We start from the raw sequence: 20,352 nt of genomic DNA, 5'->3' as shown, positions 1-20,352 counted from the left end.
TGAAAAAAAATCCGCACTTAGTCTTTAGATCAAATAATTAAAACTTTACCATTTATCTTAATGTGTAACATTCCTTACATTGGAGGTTTTGTACAAGAATAAGGGGCACTATAGTCACCAGAACAACTACAGCTTATTGCATGTGTTTTGGTGAGTAGAATCATTCCCTTCAGCTTTTTGCTGTAAACACTGTTTGTTTTAGAGAAAATGCTGTGTTTACATAACAGCCTAGGGGTACCTCCACTGGCCACTCCTCAGATGGCTGCTAGAGGTGCTTCCTGGGGCAGTGCTGCACAGTGTGACCGACAGTCAGTGTCTCCTCCCTCTGCATGAAGACACTGAACTTTTTTCATAGAGATGCATTGATTCAAAATAAGGTAAGTTTTCTTACCTTTTAAACAGGGGAGGGGATGGGGGAGGTTAGGTTATTACTGCTCTTTTCTTGATTCTTCTTTGTTCTTTTCTTTCTTTAACTCTTATTTTTTCTTACCTCTTTTTGTTTTGTTTTGAATCATTCCCATGCTGATGGCTATGTTAGATTCATACATTGCAATGCATTTCAGCGATCAGCTTTGATGTGATTGTTCAACTAAGTCTGCTAGGTGAATTACAATACATTTTAAAAGCTCTTTAATAAGCTCAAAAAACCACTTAGCCATGCAAAAAAAAAAAAAAAAATCTGTTTTCACGCGCGATGTTCGGTTCGCCCCCTATTCGTCATGGAGGTGGGAGGGTCTGGGAGGGAGAGTCTGCTGCTGATTGGCTGGAATGTGTCTGCTGACTGTGAGGTACAAGGTCAAAGTTTACTCAATGATGACGAATAGGGGGCGGATCGAACATCGCAAACGGTTCGGGACATCACTACTCATTATGCAGCCAAAATGAGCTAGATTATTTTTTTCTTATAACCTTGCTACACACTTGAGTTTAAAAGTTTAACTAACTTTGAATATGAAATTTTGTTCTTCAAAGTTTGTGTCTTTCAATTTTGGTTTCTTACATTAACAAATCACTGCAACCATTGTACTATTACATTTAACTTCTGCTGAATGTGTATTACACAGGTTCCACTTCCTGGCTATATTGAAGCCTATCCAAGGCCGAGATACCCACAGAATTCTCCGTCACGACTGCAACGGCAGTTTAGCCAACCGGTCAATATACATTCAAACCTGGATCACGCGGCTGGACCATCCATTGGGGCTTCTCAACAAAGTCTTGCAGATACTGACACTCCGGATGCTTCCATCACTAATCTATCCACTGCTGCGTTGGTAAAAGCCATAAGAGAAGAAGTTGCCAAATTGGCCAAAAAACAGACAGATATGTTTGAGTTTCAGGTTTGAGACAAGTGACAAAGTGTTGGTGTACCTTCACACAAAAAAACACTCTCTGCGACTTAAGGCTAATAAGTGACGTTGTATCAAATCTCTGGTTTCAAATTCTTTTTTTTTGTAAATAAAATTTAAAAGTAAGTGGGGGACAAGCAGAGATCAGCGACAGACTGGTTCAAGAAAATTCATACCAATGTGTCTTTATATATGTAAAATTAACACCAATTTTCTATTGAAATCAGCATCAACTTAAATAATATATAAAACATTCTTGTGTATGCCGAATGCTCATCAACAGAAATTAAGAAATATATAACAAAATCGTAAAATTTACAGTATTATGCATTTTCAGAGAACAAAACACATAACAGTTATTAATATGATCACATTGACTTACAGGAACATTTAGTGCTGTGATTTTTTAAAATGATATATTTTTTGTTAAATACAATCTGAGCCAGTAGAGTATTTTTCGGAGTCTCCTCAAACTCAAGACAAAATGAGAAGGCACTGAAATAAAGAGGTGAACCAATGGTGTATATGTGTAGATGAACAAATATTGGCTCGTTACCTATTATGCCATATGCCATTTTGAATTTTACCAAAAAATAAAAACAAACAAATAAAACTTAGAAAATGAAAAAGATAAAATGAGATATTTCATCAGGAACTAAAATTGAAAAAAAAAATTGTAGAAAGCAGGGGCTATTATATTTCAAGGTCCATGAGATGAAAGGTATAACTAAAAAGGGATTTCAATCCCTAGTGAAAAGAGTTTCAGGTACGAGCTCAGCTGTGGGTTAGTAAGTTGAGAAGTTTGAATGACTTTGGCTTCGAGCCTTTCGGGATGAACATCAATACAAGCAGGCCTCTGTCTGACTGAGTGCCCCGTGCATTAATGAAGAAGAATTCTTAGCCAAATAGAAAGGTGATGTGGATAATTCTTGGCTTAACTGGGAGAGAAGGCTTATGAATGTCTACTTTCACTACATAGGAATGCTTGAAAAAAAAAAAGAAGCTATTATGTAAACCTTTTGTGTGTTAATTTAAGTTGTAAATACAGTAGATACTCTTTATGCAAAAAAAGAAAACTCTGGTCATTAAACTATTATTCTGTCTGGATACATTTTGTGCCGTGCAACGTGATCTCTAGAACCACACAGAAGACTTTTATATTCCGTAACTGGAGTTTTCTTTATGCTCTTTATTTGTAGAATAAAAAAAAAATAGCTGATAGGGGTCTTGTAAATAAACTGTATATTGGCATGTTTAATTAACCAACGGGGGGTTATGTGGAAAGAGAAATTTTGGGGCAAGTGTCAAGACGTAGAGTTATCACCATGGAAACCAATTATCATTGTTAACAGTTCCAAATATTCAAATTTCAGATACGTAATTCAATAAAGTGAAAATTCTAAGTGCATTTTACACGTAAGCACAAAGTTGCCAAACTGAAAGCATAACCGAGTTAGAGAATGTTTACAGTTCAGCCATTTTGAACTTAAATTACAAATTCCCTCTGAATTAACTTGGAATTCACACTTTAGTTTATAACCCTGATTATTTTGTTTTCCTTCGCATTTATTTTATGTTTTAGGATGGTAGTAGCAAACTTGATAAGTTAGAGAAGGCATCTTAAGAAATGAATATCTTAATTAAGCCCTTCTCATTGTTCCCACAAGAGTACACAAACCTTTTAATACCGAACATACAATATGATATTATTATGATTAAAAGCCGGCACTCATTTTCTAAACCTTTTTTGCATTGTTTTTAACACCTGGGCCTAGAATACCAATTTGGCCAATTATTAATTACATTCCAGTATTCCATGTTTTTCACTGATGTTTGGGCTTGTTAATAAGTTTGGAGAAAATGTGCTTTAAGTTGACAAATTTAGACTAATAGTGTTTTTTAGAGAAAAATAAAAAAATCTATAGAATACAACTGTACAGTATCGCAATTGTAAACCCCAATTTCAGTGGCTAAATTCTTTCTCTAGATAGTAGGGGTCTTTGTTTATTGAGCTGATGACCCAACAGTTGGATAGTTTGTTTATTTTACCATTTGCTTGTCTGCTCTTTGTTTCATTATCTTTGCTAAACTGGGTATAAAACATTGAACCCTGGGAATAGTACAGAATAACTATTTATGTGTGTGAAAACATAGATCTATGGAACAGACAAACTACGGTCTAGATATTATCAAAAAACAAATACAAAATCTCAATTACATCTCGTTAACTTCGAAGAAAAATCAATTTTTTTTATTTTGCTTTTGATTGTTGCATTTCCAGACTAAAGGCCATTTTTGTTATGCAAACAGATCATATATGTGTACATATATATGAAATGTATTTTTGTAATATCTCTGTAAATATATATATATATATATTGTACATACATACAGATATATGCAAACTGCTGCAATAGACGGTTTTAATTAATGACATGTTTAAAAATGACACATTTCACGGGAGCGTTGAAAAGTTTTTAAAGTAGGTCAATTTGCAAGTTCTCCCATGTATTTGGCAGTTCATTTATCAGATCCCATATTTAAGAGACTCCAATGTTTGTTTATTTATATATGGATGGGGAATCTTAAAATGTTTAAATAGTTTCAAAGTTTTCTAATAGATTACTATCAATGATGAATTTTATGGTTTCCCATTCACAGCACACAAAACAGGAATACATTCAATTTACAAATAAAGTCACGTCTTTATAACAGCTTATTTCACCATTCAGTACATAATAGGAATTTATTATTCTAAGAAAAAAAACGTCATTCCATTGACTGCAAAAGTTTATGTACCAAAGTAAAACCAGCAATGGTGGGACGTTCATATTGCTACAGATCAAGGGTAGAGATCAAACAATTCATACATGTGTGTCTAACTTTAATTAGCAACTATTATCAACTATTTAATTATCAACTCTTGAACATGAATCTGCACACACAGCATTGCACAGATATCCTTGGTGCTGTGCAATGCTTTTTGGATGTCTGTTTGAGAGACAGTCAATATGCTTGGCCGCTCGGCCCCCTAGTTGCATGCATTTTAAAGGAAGCGGGCGTATTGAAATGGATGCTTTTCAATATAACCTAATACTTTCGAACCATAATTGCTTTGGGATTTTTCCACCGGTTGATGCCATCATGCCAATCCATAATGTTACGTGTTGTGAGCAGGATCTGGGTGCACAGAGACAGGTTCTACCACTGGTGAACAGGAATGGGACATTTAGCTGCATCTGAAGTAACTACAAAATAGATCTCTAAATATATAAATCAGAAAACTTTAATTATATTTTTCGTGTGTGCGTTTTTACACATATTTAAAGCAGCATTGCTCTGGGGTCTCTGCTGTATTTTTGAATAAATATTGACATGTCCGATGCATGGTGGAGCTAGGTGGGAGAAAGAAGACACACTTACATGAAGCATTCCTACCTTGGCACTGCCGTCCTTCCCTTCTCCACTCCTGGGAGCATCATCTTTGTACCTGTGTTCATGTGCAAGATTACAAAATGGAGGTCTAAGGAAGATCCTACAAGACAGCTGGATCCATCATAGATCTTTGTGTGCATTAGCAATACGAATTAAAACAAGCTCTATTGCACATTGTGTGGGAAGTTGCCTTTTTTATCCATCAGCCATCAAATATGATGGCTCATGGGAGAAGGGCAAGGTACGGACAGCGGAAACTTGTTAAAGCTAAACATTTCACCTTGTTTTGTCACAACACAACTCAACACGAACATAAAACAGACCAGCCTCTTATTTGTCTTTTGTATATATCTTTGTGTCATAAGCTGATGTTCATAGGAATATGGCAGAAGAATATTCAGTTACTTACCCCGCCATATAGTATTTAAATACAAAAATTCTGCGGTTAAATTGCAATTTTATTTACGATTACTGTAGCTTTCATGCTGACTTGCTGATATATTATTATTGTAATGTATTGTACTGCTTGCTCGAAGGACTTCAAACGAATTTTGATAACCACTGTGATGCACTTTATATACTTCATATAAACGATTTCCTGACATTGTACTGGATCGACTTACCTTGGCCAGGGTACAGTTAATGGACCCATCACGCTCTGCAGCCAACAATGACTAAAATGCAATGTTTAAATGACTCCACCATTAAAAAAAAAAAAAGGTACATTCATTCTGTAAATATCACCTTGTGAGCACAATGCAAAGGAAAAATGGACATACGGTGTACATATACTTTTTAATATAATAAAGCTTTTATATGAAGTGTGTCATTGTGTGTCACGTTTACTGGAGCCGTAACATTCTCGCAGACTATTTAATGGAACATTGTCAATATGGGCATCGTTGTAGACTATGTTGCTTTCATGTAGATGATGCCGGATTTTTTTATTATATTGTGTTCAGAGAAAAGAAAGAACAAATTATTACTGTTGGTCCCCGGGATAAAAATGTAGATTTTGTTTGGAAGCTGTGGCGATTCATGTTTTTTTTTTTTTTTTCGCTAATTTGCTGAAACTTTAATGCTTTGAGAAGACTAAAAATAATTAATACGTAGGTTCTTGGATGCTACAGAAAAGATTAATTTGTAGATACATTTGTGTCTGTCTGTCAATCATCATCAGTTTTTTAATCAATTCTTAATTAAATCTGCCTGTTTGTTGTGTTAAAAAGCACTCATTTTTATTTGATAAACGACTTAACATAAAGCAGAGACAACCTCTAGTAGGAATATAGACCTTCATTGAATGTATTATATACTAGTGTCTCTTCGGTACAGCTGGCTTGGAAGAGAGACATACACATACATGTCTGATGGTGATAGACAGCCAGGCTCTCTCTCCTATCTTGTAGATTGATGTATTCTTTGTTAGGCAGGCGAGATCGCTCAGTGATTGTGTACTTCAGCTTCTCAGCCCCCTTTTGAAACTCTTTTTTTAAATGTTAGCAGGGTTTACTAAGCCTTTCATTCTTCCAAAATTGATCAAATGAGCGCATTTCCCCCGAACAACATCAAAACCCCAGGACGTACTTGAAAGCTGGTAATCTGGTTATTATCTCGAAGTTTGTGGATTTGATCCAACAGCAGCACGAATATGAGTGATCTGTTGGCTTGAAACAGCACGGGACACCGTTTTTTCCATAGATTAATAAAGAATACAAGGTTGGTGGAATACAAAACGTGAATGTTATTATAGTCAAGATGAGGCAACTTCCACTACTGGTTGCAATTTGATTTCTTTGTTGACCTATTGCTGGAGATATAAATTTTGAATTTATATGCTGTCTACGTTGGACAACATTGACACCGATAATTCGGAAATATAAACTAAACATTGTCAATGTGATTGAGGTGTCAAACTACTCCGAAATAGTTTGATATTAAACTAGGGGTCGGTGCCTTGAGATTTTCCTCACCATAACCCATTACACTGAATTATAGTGGTTATACCGAAATTATTAAACACAGTTATGAATTATATGTTTAGATGTCAACCATATTCTTCTCCCCATCTACTTCCTGCTCTCTGAGCCGTGAATATTCTAGTCTGCCCGGATTGGTGGAGCAGCCTGTCCATTAGAGTGCAGAAGGCAGTTTGGAGCAGGTCACTTACTGCTCCCAACAGAAGGTTCCGAGAATGCTGGCTTAGTTGCTATGGCAACTGCAGGTTATTCAGTGTGTCACAGTTATGTGTCTTTTAACCCCCACCAAAAAAGCCACAACTATATAATAATAATAATAATTTGAGATGTTTATAGTGCTTTTCTCTCTGTGAGACTCAAAGCACTTTACAAATACAAGGTCAGGAGCCGGGGTCAATCTGGAGAACAGGTTTTCAGGAGACAAAACAGGAACAACACACGATCACCAGAATCAAAGAAGTGACAATGTTCTCATAAAAAGAGGCAGACTTAAATACCTTTCTAATGAGCTATATACCTCAGGTGGACATAGAGAGACAGGAGCAGCCACAGGTAAAGTCCAGCCCCCTAGTGCTGCAGACAAGGCAGGATAGGACAACACACAGAAACATGAACTGAACTGTGGCTCAGAGGCAAGACAGTAGGACTAATGCAGCAAGAGTCCAGAGTTCAAATCCCTTTTTGGCACCTGTGGAACGGTCAGGCCTGGCCATCTGGATGTCAAATGGGTTGGTTATATGGATTAATGAGATGTCAAATGGATTGGAATATAGGGTGTCAGGAGCTCTTTCAGGTACTGTTGTCCTTGATTGTTTAAGGCTTTGAAGGTCAGCAAGGCAATTTTAAAATATGTTCGCCATTTAATTGGAAGCCAATGCAGGGAGAGGAGAACAGGTGTTATGTGGCCGGAGCGAGTTTGATTGGTCAGTAGTCTGACTGCTGCATTTTGTACTGTCTGAAGGCGATGGAGTTATATATATAGTAAATGGTTGTGCCTCTTTCTATGGTGTGACCCCCTATGTGGACTATTATAATTAAGGGTTCCTGTAAAGGTGACCCCATGCATCACAGAAACAAAACATAAAAAAAAAGAAAAATAGGCTAATAAGACATACAGGGCTGGGAGGGGGCTAATAGGATGCATGGAGGGCTGGGAGGGGGTATAGGGAGCGTGAGGACGTCCAGCGACGCTGTAGCAAACAGTATGCCCTCTAGTGGCTGTCTAGTAGACAGCCACTAGAGGTGGAGTTAACCCTGCAAGGTAATTATTGCAGTTTATGAAAACTGCAATAATTACACTTGCAGGGTTAAGGGTAGTGGGAGTTGGCACCCAGACCACTCCAAAGGGCAGAAGTGTTCTGGGTGCCTGGAGTGTCCCTTTAAAGACATACAGTATATTGTTCTAATTAGTGGCTGTGACGCAAAAAGGCAAAACTAACATGCATGGTTTGATTATCCCTGTTTAATAAAAAACACATTCCTCTCACGTAGTTAAATATTTTTACAAGACTCTAATTAATTAAAGGATTGAGTACTGTTAAACCTTGTAGGCAACGATTATAAAACACAAGGGCAGGAAACATTAGAAACGAATAAACCAGATTTGTATAAACAGGGAATTTTATTAAAAACTGGATTGTGTTATAAGATTTCAGCTTTGAAATATTTCACTGTGAATGAGGACAGATCCACTTCTGATGGTCTGAAATCCAGCATACAGTCCTAGATTTTCAAAAAGAAAACACCTGAACTTTTAATGAGATATTGATTCTTTTTCTGCAAGGCCAGTCTTCAGAATACTTAAATACCATCTTTCTTTCTCAATACGTTACAAAGACTTTGCGGAATGCTCAAGGTGAAGCTGTCTATAACCAGGATATTGTATCTGTGTCTTCTTGCAGTTTGAGCAATGGGTTTTGCTATCAGTTTGCAAACTAATTGAAATAAAATGCCCTTAAGGCTCTTTTGAAAGGATTTTATTGTGTTACTCAACGTGTGCGAACACCGAGAATTATTGGACTTGATGTACACCCTGTGTCTCTGTGATTAAAGTTCTGTGATCACAAATACAATATGTACATTTGACCATTATTGCATTAATGTCTGCTATAGCATATTTCCTAGAATTGGAAGGTGTGCATTCAGGATGCTCCACAAAGGTGCATGATTGACACAGTTGACCCAACCCAAACTGGGAAGTTCTACCGTGCTGTTCAGACCCGCTTGGGCAATCCATGAACTTAGCGCTCTTAAAGTACTCTTGGGCAGAATGCTTCGTATAGTTTGCATTGCTACAGCACATCTAATTATACACTTCTCTTGCACTTTCTGGGAATTTGGCTCCTGGAGTCTGTAGAAGTAGGACACCAGCCATTGATGGTGAAAAAGGAGCCCAACATTGTAAATGTCCTGCCGATTCAGGGTCTGTTTGAAGATATAAGTATTCCTTCACATGTATCTGCTGTATAAGTATATCTACTGTAACAGTTATGTGTAACTTTCACCTTCCGTATGCCAGTTATGTGGGTTTGGGTGGTTAAACAAAATTAATAGCTTTTATTTTTATAGTCGATTAATCGTATGATTATTTTTTGGTTTATAGATGAATCTGATTTTAAAAAAAAAGACTTTCAATTTTGCTGATGTGTCCGTCAACTACATCAGCCAATCAACCTGAATCTGCCAGGCTTTGTTCACCCAACATGCACCGTTTTCAGAATTTAAAAAGGTAACTCCTACAGGTCCTGAGCAGGTCTATCTTGATTTTGGACATGTGTCCCTCTGATCCAGGGATTTGTTTCTGTCTCAATTCTGGGAACACTTCAAAAAAGTCTCCAGAAAGGGCTGGGTGAGCTGAAGACCATGTTTAGGTATTTCAGCCCAGCGAAGGACTCCTGTGCAGCAATCTTCTCATGTGCATTCCTAATTGGTTGGCTACATTGTACAATATTTCTGCCAAGTGGGAAGTGTGAACCAGGCTGCCACATCTGTTTATGGTTATGCTTGCTGCATTGGCACAACTCTCATAATACTTTTCCTGTCCTGCTTTCAATCTTTGCAATATTACAGCAGAGCTGAGCGAAACTTACCACAACGGTGCTGCCAATGGCTTTGCTATTAATAAAAATTAAAACAGCATAACACATTTCGCTCTTTTCTTCTGAAGTTTTCTAAATATTTTTTTCGGAACAGAAATAATGCAGTGTGTAAACACGACCCCTGCCATGTGCAGACCAACTAATTGATAATGTTGATTTTATTGATTAGTTCAGACCACATCTACCATATTCACATTCTACTCCATTTTCACATTTTGCTAATTGTATTCACCATGAGGAGGGCTTTTTTTGTTGTGGACATATAAGTTTATGACTATGATCATGCAACAAACCTCAGATCCATGCTGGTTTCTGCAATTGTAAGATATACCAGTGGCCAATACTTTGTAGATACCAGATTCTACTTTCGCACCTACCCCGGGAATGGATGGCTGCTGCGGAACCCTCATGAAGTATGCAGAGAGACTCTCTGAGTGGGATTCCCATTTGACTTGGTGACTGAGTTGCATCCTATGCTATACAGAAGAGGCAACCTGAACTGAGGTCATCTCTGGTATGAGCTAAAATTGTGTATTCTTTTGTTATTTCCTTTCTCACGTTGAGTGACTAGTTATCTTATGATTAATTTATCCCTGACTCCCTTTACAGCAATATGTAAAACATGAGCAAAATAAATACTTTAGAACATTTTAAAGGTTGTATCACTGAATGCAAAGGGACTAAATACACCCCAAAATCATAGGCGATTACCGCCTGAATTAAAGAGACTATGAACACTATCTCAGATAAAGCTGACTGACCACATTTATGACAGGACATATACCTCTAGCTTCTTCCGCAAATATTGTCTATTGTTGGTCACTAACGTGCCTAGAAACTAGGAGTACAGGTTTGTCCTGGTCTCGGGCACTATCCATCGCCAGATCTACAATATCCTAAATATATATGCCCCAAATAAATTGGGAACCCACAATTTTGGAAGACATTATTACGATTGGTAGAGGCTCCAACACACAAGTACCTGTTGATAGGAGGTTATTTCAATGCTGCACCATGTATTGGGGGGCTAAACAGGGAATGGTCAGGTCACACCATTTAGGTGGTTAGGATACCATTTTAGATTCTTTCATATGGAAATCCCACTTAATGGATGTGTGGTGGGCCCAACACCCCAACACAATAGATTTTACTTTCTACTCTGATCCCAACACCTACTCCAGGATAGATTTATTCCTAGTTAACACAAAATTATCCAAACATGTGGTACATACGGAGATTAATTCTGTAATTTACCATCACCCTGGGCCTGGAAATTAAACACTTCCTATTGTGAGACCATCAGGTGGTGGAGGATACAACAAAGGTTTTGAATCACATCAGTGAAATAAGAGAATATGCACAAGACTAATTCAAACCCTCAGATTTTGGTTCAGGAGCAAGGAGTGAGGAACTCAATTAAAACTTTATTATTAGATGACATGGCACGTCACATTACTTGGTCTAGAAGACTATTTACAAAAAGGCTGACAAAGTGGACCCTATGCTAGCAAGGTGTCTTAGACCGAGGCCTAGGGTCCCACATATTTCAGCAGTACGGGCTGCTGGGGATTCTTTGGTCACCGCTCCAAATCTATTTTGGAAGATGTACGATCATGTCCCTGAGCGGGCTGAAACTAAATCTCCTCAGTGACGTTGACGCGTTGGCTTCGTTGCTGGCTCACATCCATTACCATCCATTACTATACCCCCTAGCCAGCGCTAGAAGCATAGAGTTTCTATTTCCAATTAGGCGTTTCTCCTTATCTATATATTTGGTAGCAAAACTGGAAGCACAATGTATAAATAGAATTTTATGCTCAATATAAAGAGCATAAGTTATTTGGGGCATTACAGGTCTCCCTTAAGTGTGCTAAAGCATTGTATTCTTCTGGTATTGATTGGACTATCAAATTCTAAAAAAAAATTAACACTTGTAATCACAACTTTCACTAATCACAACTTTCACTGTAAATTTTGTACAGTGGATACATATTGCTTAGTTTGTTTCTGTTAATTTTAGTCCTCTGTCCACAATCAAATTTGGTCCCTAAGAAAGATCCCATAAAGTTATCCAATAGTGCCCCCTAGTGATATTTCTTAGCATAAGTTATTTGGGGCATTACAGGTCTCCCTTAAGTGTGCTAAAGCATTGTATTCTTCTGGTATTGATTGGACTATCAAATTATAAAAAAAAATTAACACTTGTAATCACAACTTTCACTAATCTCTTTTGTTGTATTTATTATTTCCCTGCAAGAATATTGTACATGCCTCTATACAGTAACTGAATTTAGATAGCTATGACCAGGGCCGGACTGGGATAAAAATTCGGCCCGGGCATTTTTTTATCACAGCGGCCCACTAAGAAGGGGCGGTGCAGAGAGGGCGTGTTTTGTCGTCACTAACGACAAACACGCCCCCTTCTCAAAGTGCAGGCCAGGGCAGACCATGCGCAGAGCTCTGCTAAAGAGCTCTAGCATGAGAAAAAAGCCCTGCATTTGTTCTGCACAGTGCAAGCAAATTTAATAACATGCTTGCACTGTGTTTCCTTGCAACTTGTCTCTGGTGTCTCTATAAATGGATACCAGGAGACAAAAATGCCAGGAAAGAGTATCGTGCTGTGTTTGGAGCCTGCTTGTGGGATTGTGTGTGTGTTTGTGTGTGTGTGTATAGAGTGAGCTGATTGTGGTGTGGTATTGTGTAATAAGGTCGGTTTTAGTCGTGTTGTGTTTGTGGTGTAATGTAATGCATATGTGGCTAGGGTCTGTAAAGAATGTGTGTATAGGGGATGTAGCAAGTGTGTGCATACAGGCTATAGTGTGTGTGTGTGTGTATATGTGATGTAGTGTTTGTAGAGAGTGTGTGTTTAGGGGTGTAGTATGTGTTTGCTTACAAGGAATCTAGTGTGTGTATAGGGTATCCAGAGTGTGTATGTCAGGAATGTAGTGTGTGTGTGCGTGTGTGTATATATATATAATATAAATATATATATATATATATATATATATATATATATATTTGGAAGTATTGTGTATGTGTGTGTTGGGGAGGTTCGGTGTGTATGTGAGGGGTGCAGTATGTGTGTATGATGGATGCTGTGTGTGATGTGTGTGAGGGTGCTGTGTGTGATGTGTTTTGTGATAGTGCTGAGTGTGATGTGTGTGAGTCCTGAGTGTGATGTGTGTGAGAGTGCTGAGTGTGATAGTGCTGTGGATGATGTGTGTGAGTGCTGAGGGTGATGTGTGTGAGAGTGCCGAGTGTGATAGTGCTGTGGATGATGTGCGTGAGTGCTGAGTGTGATGTGTGTGAGAGTGCTGTGTATGATGTGTTTTGTGATAGTGCTGAGTGTGATGTGTGTGTGAGTCCTAAATGTGATGAGTGTGATAGTGCTGTGGATGATGTGTGTGAGTGCTGAGTGTGATGTGTGTGAGAGTTCTGTGTGTGATGGGTGTGAGAGTGCTGTGTGTGAAAGTGCTGTGATGGGTGTGAGAGTGTTGTGTGTGAAAGTGCTGTGATGGGTGTGAGACTGCTGTGTGTGATGGGTGTGAGAGTGATGGGTGTGAGAGTGCTGTGTGTGAAAGTGCTGTGATGGGTGTGAGAGTGCTGTGTGTGATGGGAGTGAGAGTGCTGTGTGTGATGGGAGTGAGAGTGCTGTGTGTGATGGGAGTGAGAGTGCTGTGTGTGATGGGAGTGAGAGTGCTGTGTGTGATGGGAGTGAGTGCTGTGTGTGAAAGTGCTGTGATGGGAGTGAGAGTGCTGTGTGTGATGGGAGTGAGAGTGCTGTGTGTGATAGTGATGTGTGTGCTGTGTGTGATGGGAGTGAGAGTGCTGTGTGTGATAGTGATGTGTGTGCTGTGTGTGATGGGAGTGAGAGTGCTGTGTGTGATAGTGATGTGTGTGCTGTGTGTGAATGTTAGAAGGGATTGAGTGTTGGGGGGGTAAAATAAATAAAAAAGTATGCATTATGTCCCCCCCTCCCTTCTTACCTTTAGCCTGGGATGGGGGGGACCTGCATGCTGGTGAGTGGGTGGGGGGGACCGGCACTCCGACACCATCCCTGGTGGTCCAGTGGTGAGTGAACTCTAGCCTGCGGGCTAGAGTTCACTCTCGCGAGATCCGGTCGTTGCCATGGCAACGCGCCGGATCTCGCGAGAGGAACCCGGCGGAGCTGCAAGATAGAGCTCCGCCGGGTCCTCTACCTCCCTCCCCAGCCGCAGGTCTCTCCAAGGGGGCCGGTGAGGGAGATCTATGATCTCCTCACCGGCCCTTCATTGAAAAAAGCGGGGCCGGCGCTCGGATAGTGCCGGCCCTGCATAGACCGGCAGGGGAGATCCTGGGACCTTCCCCTGCCGGCCTCGGCCCATGGCCACCGCGGCCCACCGGGCATTTGCCCGGTGTGCCCGATGGCCAGTCCGGGCCTGGCTATGACTCTCATTAACTGTAATAAACAGTTATTTCAGAATACCTTATTGAAAGCAGCAGTGTCAACCCCTATCTAAAATGAGTATTTCATAAAGATAAAATCCCAACCGAGTCAAGAGATATCTGAAGACAAAGTAAGGACTATGTTGTCTCAGTATTTTTCCGACACCTGGCACTTCTAGACACCGGGCGGAGCTAACGTTGACTAGAAGTGTCAATCCCCCCAGATGCCACCAGTGACGACTGCAGTGAATTGGCTCTGTCTATGGAGGATTCCGTGGGGACCCTCCATAGATCTCATGCATGCAAAAGAGAACCGGCAGGAAGAAGATGGCAGCACTTGAGAGAGACAGGTTCAGGTAAGTTTAACTAACCTTTGCCTGTCTCCCCCTGTCCACCGGACCCACAGTGGGTATGTTATCGTCAGACGTCTTTGCACCTTATGCAACATCCCCAGATGGTGACAGTGCCACTTTTAGATAATATTTATCCAGGTGCCTAGATTAAAGTATATGTTTTTAAGACTAATAGTCAGAAATAAGGCTCACATTCAAAATGTGCAATGTTGTTAAAGAAAGTCTACATGCCCTTATAGAATGATGCAAGGTTGTACAAGTCATGAACTGATGGTATTTCTTGTGAGCGGCAAGTGAACTTTGAGGCATATTATTAGAACATGTAACACATCATTTTCACCCTCAACTATATTCCTGGTGAGTGTCATTAGCTCAAATTCCCTTATCTGTATCTTCATGTCATATTATTCATCAAAATAGAAAGGCGTTAGTTCATAATAACTCCATAAGGGTGTAGAGAAAATCTATAATTGTTTGTTGGATTTATCTTCTTACCCAGAATATAACTAAATTTTCTCTGATGGATATTGAGGCTGGTCATTGGTGGCCACATCCTTCCATAAAATACAATAATTCTCTGGGGAAGCATAGTCATTTCAATCAAACATGGATGGAAAATAGACTGCTTCTCCCATTGTTGTAAAAACACTCAAATTCTCTTGTACATGAATTCCCATGCGTGAAGATAGTGTCAGGCGTGTTTCAATTTGAATGTCCTGCTCCATAGGTATAATGAACCCATGATACAGATTGTCATGTACATGCATGATGGTGGTTGACATCATTTTCATCACAACAAGTCTTTTAAATATATATTAAAGCTCACCCTAACTAGAGTTACACAACTCTGCTGTTGATAGTACACAATTTAGGCTTGTCATAATTTGAAGTTCTGTCTCCATGGAAACAGGGGAACTATAAACAGAATGGAACCAGCAGTTGTGCTTGAATGGAGATCATGTCTCTAAGCCAAGACAAATATAGGGGGATTACGCATTTATTACCCTGGTTCCAAGTAACTGCCCCTAGTTTTAAATGGATGTCATATTTACCCTTTATATTACTGTTACAGAGAAAATTAGATTAACCTACTGTAAAGGGGAAAATGAAAAAGAAAAAACTCCCAAAAGTTTAAAATATGAAGTACACTTAGTCTTTATAACATCCATGAAGTATGTGTATATATAGGTCAATAGGCCAACCTGGGCAAGGTGGGCCTAGGATCCCTGATGGTCCATTGGGGTTTAAACCTCCTGACACTGTGACAATGTGTGTTCTGCATCTCTGGCAGACCAAAGTAATCACTCCCTCACAATCCTGGCACTCAGTGAGTCAGAGCACAGCCACAGAGATTCCCAGACTGCACTTACTTTTTCAATATTGAGCACCAGAATGCGAGGTAGGAATTACTGTGGTCTGCACTCGTCGGCGGTGAGTAAGCTAATTATTTAAATCAGATTTTTTTTCTACTATTTTGTTTTTATTAATTTACATGTTATGTCTTGCTGCCCTACCATAGCCTGATAATACCATGCAAATTAATGTAAAGACAAATACAATACTACAGGAAAAATACAAAACAACGAACTTGTGTATATTGCACTCACAAGATATTAAAGAGTAGGAGGCGTATAGCCCAATAACTGTGTCCAGTCTTCTGATTCCTTCCTGCTAGTTGATGTAAAAAAAAAGAATAAAACAACAGTGTGCAGATCTTTAAAATACCAACATTTTATTAAGAATTGCACTTATTAAATATATTTATAAATACTAATAAAACCGTGCCATCTCCATTATGTAGATGGCACACTGGAATCCAGGCTCCTGTAGTCTTCAAACAGTCAATGGATCGGGTGGCCAACCACTGGAATTCCACCAAAATGGATATGTTCACATTGTATTAAAATAACGAATCAAATATAAAAATGAGCCAAAATAAACAAGAAACCTTACGCATTTCGTCTGGTGCATGCAGACTTCCTCCGGTGTTAAATAGTACAACACAGCTCCCGCCCTAAAAGTTCATGTATACCCCTTACGTCTGCCTCCTATTTGCCTATTTCTTCCTCCTATTCGTTCCATGCATCTCTTCTGTTCTATGCCTCTGAAGTGTCACTAAAATCACACAAAACATCTTGCGTGCATAACGCAGCCAACATGCGCATCACTATCTGAGCACTGAGGAAACATGTTACCAATGGGTGGGAGCTGTGTTGTACTATCTAACACCTGAGCAAGTCTGGACGCACCAGGTGCTCATTCATTGGCTGAGAGAGTTCAGCAGACATTCTCATCCAATGAATAAGTGGCAGGATGATCATCTGGTTTCTGCAGAAGCAGGACAACATTAAACTACCATCAAAAGAGACCAGACGCTGACTGTGACCCAGGTAAGATGGGAAAATTGTTGCAAAAAATATTTACCTCATTACCAGGGAATGGCATCAGGGTACTTCTAGCACCATAACCACTACAGTGAGCTGTAGGGCTTACAATGCTTGGAGTAACCCTATACGGCTTTTGGAGGCATAATGTGGGCATAAAGAACTATGAATCAGAGTCATTAATTAATAAGGGAAGAACGGCCCCAAGGAGTATCTAAGGTAGATATGGAATCAGAGGAGACAATTTCATAAGGCAACCCTTTGTAGATACAAGTATAATAAAAATAAATTTACTAAGATCTGAAGAGCACTGATGTTGGTATGGAAGATTCAGGAGAACAGGTTTTTATGCTTTCATTAGCAAAGAACATTTATGAGCTCACACTCTCTTAAGGACTTTAGCAGACATGCCAACTTTGACAGGTCTGATATCAGGAGAGTTGGAGGTAAGTAGGGTTGGACCACCATGAAAACCTATTCCTTAAGTGTTGCATCCTCTGGGGTGGAATACTGAGGAGACAATAACCAAATGCATAAATAAAAGGGAATTACCTGGGAATTGCAAATGTCAGGCTCAAATAACAGAGCTGGAAAGGTAGCTGAGATAGTTTGAGAAATGTTCCAAGTTGATTGTTTTGGCCTGATATTTGCAACTCCCTTATCAATTTCTCGCAGTGCCTCGCACGTTTAATAATCCTGTAAGTGCCCCTAATATTTATTATTATTATTATTATTATTATTATTATATAATACTTACCAGCTGAAATAAATCCCTGTCAGGATACTTTGAATTTATTGATAACCTCGGAGTTATTGAGTTTAATCCCTCATCTGGTTAAGAAGCAGCTTTAACATCGAGGCTCACTATACATTCAGGGTTTATGTATTAAATTGAGAAGCACATCAAAATCTAATTCGCTGAGCTGGAATAATAGACCTTAAAACTATTCCAAGTTTAGATATTTTGACCTAAAAAAAATCTTTTTTTCTGTTCGTTCTCCACATGTGTTGATTTAGTGAAAAATAGAGTAATTACTGTACAGATTATAAACTCGGCTCACGCGGGAGACAGCTGTATTTTTTGCCAAAGTGTGAACACAATGTACACTTCAAATTTAAGGACAAAACAGTACATTTTAAAAAAACATTCTACAACTCACATAAATTAAAATTTTGCTATTTTAGCCCAGAATTTTAAATTCCCTTTTTATTCCTGGCAGGTCACACTTCAGTGACTAACCCTGACAGTGTCTTAATGGGGCCTTGCTTCTTGTCCAGTCTAGAACCAGGTACTTCCTCCATGCTGCTTATCCACTTCCTGCTGCTGGGAGGGAGGTCACTTGCCGTAGATTGGCTGACCAGTGATTCATGAATCTGGTTTCTATGGTAACTGGCAATGAAGGCATGTAAAAAGAGGTACAATTATGTTAAAGTATCACTATAGTGTCAGGAAAACAAACTCGTTTTCCTGACACTATTGCATCCTCAACCCGCTGGGCTGAGAGGGTTAAAACCCCCTCAGCGACTAACCTTAATCCAGACCTCTCCTCCCTCGCCGACATCAGCTCCCGAGTGGAACAGAATGCGCATGCGCGGCTCTTGCCGCGCGCGCATTCAAACATTCCATAGGGAAGCACTTCTCAATGCTTTCCTATGGACGTTCTGCATGCTGGATGCGATTTTAGCATTTAGAGTCGAAGAAGCGCCTCTAGCGGCTGTCAGGAAGACAGCCAATAGAGGCTGGATTAACCCTACAATGTAAAACCTAATTGAGCTGAAGTGGTCTGGGTGACTATAGTGTCCCTTTAATTTTTTTTTGTAAACTATATATTTTCTCTTTTCTCAGTGTGGCCTCAAGTTTGTCTATATAGTACATAATTCTTGCATGGATTCAGGTGTTAGACTTGATCGCCATCAAAATTTTTATTTTGTCCGAATACATTCAGACTAAAATCTGTTTGTTTCTAACCAAAATTAGTCTGTTTGTTCATTCGTTTGCCATATTTTAAGGTACCATATTAGGAAGCTGTTTAGTAGATAGCTCCTTTTGGTATCCTTATGGCAATCCCACAAGGATTAGGGAGCTATCTACTAAGAAGCTGAAAGACCAAAAGAAAAAAAAAAAGCCCTTCCTTTTTCGACTTCAAAATCTGGTCCAAAATAAGTGATGCTGAAAGTTATCTACCCTAGCTATAAATACTAAATACTAAACTTTTAAGTTCCTACAATTTGTTAATAAACCTTATTGTTGTTAGTGAAGGATTTAGGGAGGAACATTAAAAATGCTTTGTATTATAAAATACATTTTAGTGTAGACATGTGATATATTTTTATATGCCAGCCCCCTCAATGTGGAACATCTGAGCACCATATTTAAAGCTTGCTGTCACCATTTTCAGGATATTTTGCAAGGCTCCTACATTCTATTACGGCTATTCAATAAATTCCGAACCGTAGAAAATAAAAGTCCAATTGCAACATTTAAAGTACAATATCCAAGCTGTGACTATACCGGAGTTATTCCAAATTTCACAATTTTTATGACCTACATTTTTTTATGTGGCATTAATTTTCAACAAAAATAAGAGAATAACACAGATAAACACAACATATTTAAAATAACGGGAAACAAATGAATATAAGAATAAATATAAAAGGTTTTAATAACAGCAAGTCCCCCAAATAACTATTGATATAACCCATTGTCTTCTCTTTAAATCTCTTTTAGGATCCACTGGGAGTGTTCGGTTCATTGAACCCACATGTCATTTTCTGCATTAATTGGTCTCTTTCTTCCTTCAAAAATTCATCTAAAAGGATAAAAACGAAAAAAAAAATGAAAATCAGTGTGTTCTGAACGATATAATCGTATACAATGTAGTAATTTTATTTCCAGCTGCCCAATTTCTTGTACATTATAATACATGGTATGCTTAAAGTTTGGAAAGCCTTTCTGATGTGAAAAGATATATTTTTTTTCTGCCAAATCAGTGAACGTGTATATCACTGTTCCTAGTCTGAAGACACTGTCTTATGCAACCATGTTGGTTAATGAATTAGAATTTAATAAAATGCCACCTCTGTTGCCTTGTGGATTATACTACATACCGGTACCTTTCATCTGTATATTACCAAGGGATCATGTTAGGCCCTTAGATTACATTCTAAGGTCAAAAGTTTGAAATAAGGCTTCAAACTTCGATAAGAACTTTACCGTTAAGGACATGCCGCATGCCACTTTTAAAAGATGCAGGCTATTTAAGGCATCAACTGATCGCATTTTTCTTATACTACAAGTGGATATTGATGTGTTTCCAATAAACGTTACG

The 20,352-nt window shown here is 38.9% G+C and overlaps 1 protein-coding gene across 1 annotated transcript in view; it reads left to right on the top strand.

The window, feature by feature from the left end:
* The window catches only part of KIAA1549L (KIAA1549 like), a 127,993-nt gene extending 126,078 nt beyond the window's left edge, over positions 1-1,915 (top strand). The window contains exon 21 of the mRNA XM_063437303.1: positions 1,065-1,915. Within this exon, the coding sequence (XP_063293373.1) occupies positions 1,065-1,346 (282 nt within the window). The 3' untranslated portion in view covers positions 1,347-1,915. The remainder of the gene's footprint in view (positions 1-1,064) is intronic.
* Positions 1,916-20,352: the final 18,437 nt, after the last annotated feature.

This window comes from Pelobates fuscus, chromosome 12, assembly GCF_036172605.1.
Source record: "Pelobates fuscus isolate aPelFus1 chromosome 12, aPelFus1.pri, whole genome shotgun sequence".
Classification (NCBI taxonomy): Eukaryota; Metazoa; Chordata; class Amphibia; order Anura; family Pelobatidae; genus Pelobates; species Pelobates fuscus.
The sequence above is the reverse complement of the archived record's forward strand: the minus strand, read 5'-3'. Positions and strand labels throughout refer to the sequence as shown.